Below are 7733 nucleotides of genomic sequence, written 5' to 3' on the forward strand. Positions count from 1 at the left end.
GGCTGTTTCAGCAGCATGGAGTGCTCTGTAAATTTTGATCTGGTCAGACAGAACTAGGAGAGTGACATGGTAATTGGGCTGGTTTTTGTGGGCAAGGCTCACAGAGGCTCAACACATAGCAACAGCATTGACAGGAAATGGCTTTCAGTTGACCAAGAGACTGTACATGAGTTTTGATGATTTTTTTTTTTTTAATATTCATAGCTAAAGTACAAAGCAAGCAAAGTGAGAATGAGATCTAAGGTGGAGCAACACAAAGCCTGTCATGTCTGCAAGACGTCACTTACTAGCAATAGTAAAACATTTTGCTTCACCCTGTAAACCATATGTGTATTACAATCAGGGGAATAAATAAGAGTGGTGTGTAGGGTTTCTTTGCTGCCATGCTTTCATGTTCAAAGCACTTTACAAGGAAGAACTAAATTCTCTTGACAGCTTGCATCAGAAAATCAGCATCCCAAACTCATTGGGAACCTGAGAAAATGATGACTTACCCAATGTCTACAGTAAAATTAGGATCAGAGGGAAGTTATGAAAGTAGATATTTCCACCTTTCATTTCAGCTCTCAGCTGACCTAGTGCTGACAGGTGAATACAGGGCTGGTGATTTGCACAACATTGTATGAGCCACACTGGCAGCAGCACTGTGATAGTGTCCCTGGAAGGACAATTAGTCCAAATAGGTGATGACATAGGTGTGTCACTCAGGCCATTTATCTGCCTGAAAAAAAAAATCATCTGGAGTTTTTCATTACTGATTTTCACAGTGCTGACCGTCTCTTCCTGGGCAGAATACAAATGCTGAGATATCGTCACCTCTCCCTTCAGACACTTCACTGCCTCAGAAACTGAGAAAACATAATTTTTACTCTCTAGCTAGTTGTTGAAGTCAGGAAATTATTCAAGAGCACTCAGATATGCAAGAATCTTTTTAGTGACTAGGTGGGATTCACATCCAGGCTTATGTCCTGGAGAACAGTGGATGAATGTGGGGTGAGACCAGCCTACACTGACAAGAACAGAGGCTGGCATTTCAAAAGCACAAATGTGTTTGGCATGGTAGAAAGTGGCAGCAGATGCTTTTGGCTTTATCAAATAAACATTTGGGACTATAGCATGCTTTTTACTAGAACCCCTCCCCCGCCCAAATTATTTTGACTTCAGACACTTTACCAGGCCTTCTAAACCAAAAGCAAAGGATGGAAAGGGCTGACATTTACTGCAGGTACGTGCCACTATCTAATAGAAAGGAGGCTGGTGTGGGGTCTTCAGGGTTCTGCTTGCAAAATCTTCGTGGCAGCAGTTCCTACCTTGCTCTTCCCCCTGGCTTTCAGCCCATCACTGGATGGTGACTTCTTTCACCCCAGCACGGAGCATTCAGAATATTATATGAGTGTGTCTGGGACCACACGCTCCTTCCCACTGCATCCTTTCTAGAACCAGACAATCTCCAAGAAGAAGGACAGCAAAGTCAGCTGAGCAGCCTGGTATAAAGTGTGCAGGTAGGATGGGGAAAAAAGCTTGGGTTCCAATTAATATTTGATTCTTTGTACAGTGAAACATCTCTGAGAAACTGAACAGACTGAAGCCGTGGACAAAACACTCAGCTGGCAAGTTAGTTCAAAACCTTCTTACAGAGCAGGGATTACTTGTCTCTTGGCAGAAATTGGAACACACTCAGCATTATTTCTGCCTTTGTAATCTTGTGAATGACACCTCAGTCGTTTTGAGAGCCCAGCTCAGAAATCAGTGTAGCTGCTATTAAAAATTCTGCTATGAGCTCTTGCAGCATTTCCAGTTCTGATGTGTGTGTAAACGTATCTGATGATATTCACTAAATTTGATCCAAATGTATTGGCACTCAAATTCATAATTTTCAGAAAAAAAATGACTTGGCAGAAGAACTTTACAAAACTTTGAGGAAAATACTGCATAAGAAAAGCAAAGGTACACTCCCTACCAAGTTAGTTCTCTGTGGTTCTGGATCAAGCAGCTGCACTTCTCTCTATTCATTCAGTTTCTAGTCAGTTCTTAGATCCTAAAATGTTCATCAAAGATCACTTTTGGTGTCCATAACCCCAGTTCTGCAGAAGTTCAGACTGGACATTTCCTGAAAAGTGTCTGCTCTGGGTAGCGCCCTTAAATTCTCATCTAATGGCAGGCCAAACACAAAGAGCCCATGATAAAATATTTTCTCTTTTGAGGACATTTTTCTGTTTTCCTGTACATGATATTGGAGTTCAAATAAAGAAGGATACCCGCTGGGGAGTTGCCTGAGTAACCTGTGATGTGTTTTTGTTGTCTAAGATTAAATATAAGCAAGGGAGCAATCACAGAGAAGGATTTTATACCTGAGTTTATAATTTTCATATAACAGCAAAGTTGAACTATGCCCCCAAGTTCCTAAAGCAAAAGCAGTCACCTTGAGGGTGATGTCAACTTGGTAATTTTCACTGAAAAATAAATTAAATGCTATATTTATTATTCAAGAACCTCGATTAAAAAAAAAAAAAATCTGAAAGATGTAGCAAATAAGACAGACTTCATTAGAAATGTAAAGACATGGAAGTGGAAATAGCTGCTACAAATAATATCTAAACCTGCAATGTGCGCATCCCTTATATATTCTATTTTCTTCTTAATAGAGTTCAGCTATAGTCTGCTCTTAAGCTTACAGTCAAAAAGAATTTCTTGTTGTCCTTGGAAAATTACTTCAACTCTCACAGCGCATACGAGGAAGTGATTTATGAACGTATCAATATCAGTTCAACAGACAGAATTTAAAGATTCAGAATAAAAGCAAAATTTGTTTTAAGAGGGTGTGATGGAGAAAGAATCTGTCCAAACTGTCCTCAGTTATGAGCATCAAAGGGAGATCAGGAAGTCTGGGTTCAGGAAAGGGCGTGGGAGCCGAGCTAGCAGAAAGGTCATTTCCATGAGAAATAACCCAGCAGAGCAATGCTGGGAAAAGTCAAAGCCAGTCTTGAGGGGAAGGAGCGCAGAAGTGAGCTGTGCAAGGAGGGTGTGCAGGACCTCCCAGGCCCTGGAGGGTCGGGGGCAGGTGGCTGCTTCTGGGGCAAGGTCGCTGCCAGTGCTCACATCAGCCCCAGTCCCCTGTCCCTGGCTGTGCATCCACCACCTCTGGACACCCCAGGAGCAGCGAGACCTCAGACCGGGCTGCTTCACCAGGCTCTGGAGAGAGGGAACACCGCTGGCCTCGCTGAGAAGGTGAGCATGTGCTGGGTGTGTCACATTGTGCTCCTAAACTGCCCAGCCTGTCTTGGTTTGGTGTGGCTTCCCCGCAGCTGGCTGCCTTGCCCATCCACCCAGCTGCCCAGCATTTCCTGGGATTATTCAGAGATGAGGGAAAAACATTTGATGGGAAGCGTTGGAAACTTGAAGTATCTCTCTAAACCTTGGGTCAATATATCCCTGGCAGTGCAAAAGAGCTGACAGAGCCACTGTCAAGTTTAATTGTCCCCTAGATAACGTCCTTCAAAGTCGTATATATTATACATTTCTGTTTATCCTGAAAATGTGCAATCTAAACACTTTATCCAAAAGTGACTTTAAGAACTGTAGCTGCTTGTCCATGATAGGCACGTGGGTCTGGGCTTCTGATGCTGGACGTGTTCTGCATCTTCCCTGGATAATTAGGGGTCTAATTATTAAAAATTAAATAAATTAAATATTAAGAATTACCTCTGTGGCTGATTTGCTCTCTGCCCCTTCATGTCTCACCACGCCCCCATTTTGGGACTTTTAGGGGAAAAAAAATGGTACTGGGCACCCAAACGGAATGGGATGTGTTGGAAAGGCTGCAGGGTTTAAGAGAGGGAGCAATGCACAGCTCTGGACATAGTGTAAGTGGAAAAGAAATGTCCAAAACAGAGTTTTTGGGGAATACTTTTTCAGCAGAAGCATGATATTATGAAAACACAAGTCTGATGTGAGATAAAGCAGCAGATGAATGTGGAAGACAGCCCTGAAATCCAGAGAGGAAACAGGTTGCAATAAAATCAAATGTTATTGCAAACAGACATATATTGCAGTAGCCTTCTCCTAAATGAAGGAATTTTGGATTTTAAATGAAACACTACTTTCATGGGTGTTTGGACAGCCTTGGGAAGGGGATGCAGGATGCATGTGTGGATGTTGGCTCTCAACTTGGAGAAGCCTGGACATGCAGTGTTGTTTGGTGGAAATGACAGGGAAAGGGACAGCAACAGGTTTTGAAAAGGAGAGGGCAACAATAGGACAGGGGGTGAACAGTGTGATGGCAGAGCGGGAGGATATGAGGGGCTTGTGTGTTGTGATCATTCTCTGCTTAGTGCTTGGGGTAGAGATATGAGGGCAAGATTCAGGAAGGTAAAACTCACCTCACAGACAGAAAGGCAGAACTGGGCTTTCCAAGGGACAGCAGGGAAGCTGGGAGGCCTCAGCAGGGGGAGAAGAATACACCTGAGTGAAATTTGGCAAGTAACTGCTTTATTTTTTCTTTTTAGCTAGAAAAAGTCACATTTGTGCTGTTAGAAACTCTGTGCAGAAAGCCAGAGGATTCCAACAATTTGGTTATAAAAAATAGTTTAACCTCTGATCCAATAACTTCATCATGAAAATCACATAAATTAAATTTTGGTTAAAGCTGCAGAAAACAAGGGGTTTTTTTGCACAAAACAACAATTTTTGATTGTCTGATTGGTCTTTTTTTTTTTTTCTATGTAAAAAACTGAAATCCTTCATTTGCTCCAGTTCACTTATGGTTAGGTGATTTAAGCTGCAATATTTTGGGTAAGGGAAAGGAGGGGAGACTGTTCAACAGATAAGTCTGAGGTTTCTGTGTCTGAAATGAGAAGCATTAGAGGCTTGGCCCTGCAGTATGGATTTTAGAGATGAGTTTTCTGATGATGTGAAAAAGAGGCAGATGGACTGTAGGAAAAAGATAAGCAATCACTATTGCAGGGCTAGAAAGCAAGAAAAATAACAGAGCTATCAAAAGATATAAAGAGGAAGAGTGATGGGAGAAATGAGAATGAAAGGTGGAGAATTATCTATGGGTTGTGACAGTTTTTGGACCATGGTGATGGGAGCTTGTCAAAAAAACACGCAAAGAGCAACAAAGCTGTCTTGGTTGTGATGTCCCAAAGCTTTGGTTTGGAGTTTCAAATGATCTGTGCATATTGTGGATTTTAAGATCAAAAAGCAAAACTGTCACTGCATTTTTGTGGCATCCTGTTAACACAGGCTACTCAGCATCAGCAACAGAAACCTGCTTTCAAGGCCAGATTTTTTATATGAACCTTTAAAAATGCTTTATTTTGAAAATTTTGTTTCAGCCTCATAACAATTTTTAATGTGTTTGTGCATCTGTCATTTGGGAGCAGGCTATTCTGAGGCAGAAAATATTCTCTCATTTTAGTCCACTGCAGGTCTGTAAAGATGAGGTAGAGAGATAAAGGGAAAGTCCAGGTTTTTATAAGAAAGCTTTTAATGCTGCCATTGTGCCTCTTTATCTACCAATGCCAGTTTTCTCAGCTTTTATCAGCTAGGTGTCTGGTGGATTCCTTACCTTTCAGCATCAAAGGGGCAACATAGTTACCTGTGAGAACTGATTTATTTGCTTGTTCCTGTCATTAATGTAGTTTAATTCTGATTTGGAATTTTGGCAGTAAATCTACGCATTTGTGTTCCCTGTTCTTTCAGTCCTAATCTCCAGCCCCACTGTGCCACCTCCTCCCTGACAGTGGTCAGTAGCCTCTTGCAGAAGCCCTGGAAGAAGCCTTTTCCCACAGTCCCCCTATTTGCTAAAGAAAGCCATGTCTGCCATTGACCAGAGGAACCAGAGCAGGCAGCACACAGAGCCTGAGACAGGCTACATCGCCCCTGGGGTGAAGCCAAGGGGCGAGATGTTCGTCTTTATTGATGGGAAATGGGTGAATGACATCTGCTGCCAGCCACCCTGTCCTTCCCACCAGAGACTCTTTTGCAAGAAGGCACAGAATGAGTGGAGCATCTGGGAGGAGAATAGAGCACTCTGGCAGGAAAACCAAGTCCTCTGGATCAAAAACAGGATGCTCTGGGAAGAAAACAAGGCCTTACAGTATCTCCAGTCACGGAACAAATCTGTCCAGGTAATTTACTCTGATGTTCTTCAGCAAAGCCTCAAGAGCAAAAATAAACCATTTCCACTCTTCCAAGAGAGGAGCACAGGCTTTCAGTTCAGCCTGGACAACAAAGCTCTCCAGTCAGTCCAGAAAAAGAATAAATTATTTGAGGATTTCCAGCAGGAGAATAAAGCACTCCCTGTTACCTGGAAGGGCCAAAAAGCCATCACTGTCCATGAAGAGAGTGAAGATGCCAGCTCAGACCTTCAGAAGAACGCTGACACCACTGCAGCTGTGGAAAAAGGTAACCCCAGCCCAGTCCCCCAGCAGGAACATGAAGGTAGAAGGAAGAACATTACTCCAACTCAGAATAAGATTGAGTCTGCCCCAAGTATGCTGGGAGAGCATGAAATCCTCCGAGTTCTTCAGGATCTGTGTGAGCTCCTCCACACCTTCCTAAAAATGAGCCATCCTTCTGGGGAGAAAGAGTGTTGTCACAATGTCTGTGATGTGAACAGATCCTTCCAAGAAGATTACAATAAACTGAAGCTGCAGCTGAAAGCTGTGAAAAACACTGTGTCAGACATTACAGCTCAAATGGATATACTGGAAAAGGAGATCATTGCTGTCACTTCCCCAGTGTATGAAGAATCAGGGCAAAAGCTGGCAACTGAGCATCAGCTTGGACACGTGTGAAGCTTGGGGCTAAGAACTGCTAGCTCAGTTCCCAGAAAGCTTCCCTCCTATTTTCAGGAACCTAATAAAATCCCAATAGAGCCTGAAGACATCTGAGGAACCTTGGTTCTTTCTGAAACTTTCTTGCAGTACTTAGAAATATTTCACCTCCTGGTTAAATGGTGTAGGTGACTGTAATGAATTTGCCTAGCCTCAGGAATCATGTTTTTCAGCATTTTTTTTTTTTCAAAGTTTCTTACAGTAAAGTCTAGATTTTCAGAAGGCTATTGCTTGAGGATCTTAACTCTGATTACAGTGTGCCAGCTTGTAGTCCAAGGACATACTCACAGTCTCTGCTAAAAAAGCGTTGATTAATAAAGGAGGATGACTCCTCCCAGACATTATGGTGGGGGCCACAGGAAGAAATGGAGCTGGCAGCAGGACTTCTCCTGCACAGAGCAGTGAGATCGCTCTTGATTTCTTGGCTAGTCAGATAAAGCAGGTTTTTAGCTGCCCCAGAGTAAGAAAGTAGGTTGCCAAAAGCAGCATTTTGATGGCTGTTCCATGGCTTAAGCCAGTATTTAGAAGGGCATCTACTCACACTATAATGGACAAGTCAATCTCCAGTGATCTGCTGACACAGAAATTAGAGCCTTTTGATATGCTCAGGTTTGAAATTCTGCTCTAGTCTCAGTTGTGTGGCCAGAGTGGCTGGAAATGCATTTCCTCTGTCCTGGACAGTCTGGATGCAGTGCACTTTGTCACAATCTTTCAGGCAGAATATGGGAGCCTTTAAGTAATCTGACAAGACAGATGCAGTGAGACTTCTGCAGAGCAATTGTAGGGGCATTACTGTAAAGCAAAGGAGAGGTTACAGTGAGGTTTATCTGTTTCAACAGGACCCCAAAAGCAGGTTTTCACTCTAGTTTAAAAATCTCTAAGTGATTTGGCACT

At 42.8% G+C, this 7733-nt stretch overlaps 1 protein-coding gene across 1 annotated transcript; it reads left to right on the top strand.

Moving 5' to 3' along the window:
- The first annotated feature begins 3072 nt into the window (after positions 1-3072).
- CBY2 (chibby family member 2) lies at positions 3073-6802 on the top strand. The gene is made up of 2 exons (XM_005516376.3): positions 3073-3228; positions 5704-6802. The coding sequence occupies exon 2, from the start codon at positions 5817-5819 to the stop codon at positions 6798-6800; it is 984 nt and encodes a 327-aa protein (XP_005516433.2). The 5' UTR covers positions 3073-3228; positions 5704-5816; the 3' UTR covers positions 6801-6802.
- The last annotated feature ends 931 nt before the right edge of the window (positions 6803-7733 follow it).

This window comes from Pseudopodoces humilis, chromosome 2, assembly GCF_049639895.1.
Source record: "Pseudopodoces humilis isolate 2021_Gansu_Grassland_sample_001 chromosome 2, ASM4963989v1, whole genome shotgun sequence".
NCBI classification, from domain to species: Eukaryota; Metazoa; Chordata; class Aves; order Passeriformes; family Paridae; genus Pseudopodoces; species Pseudopodoces humilis.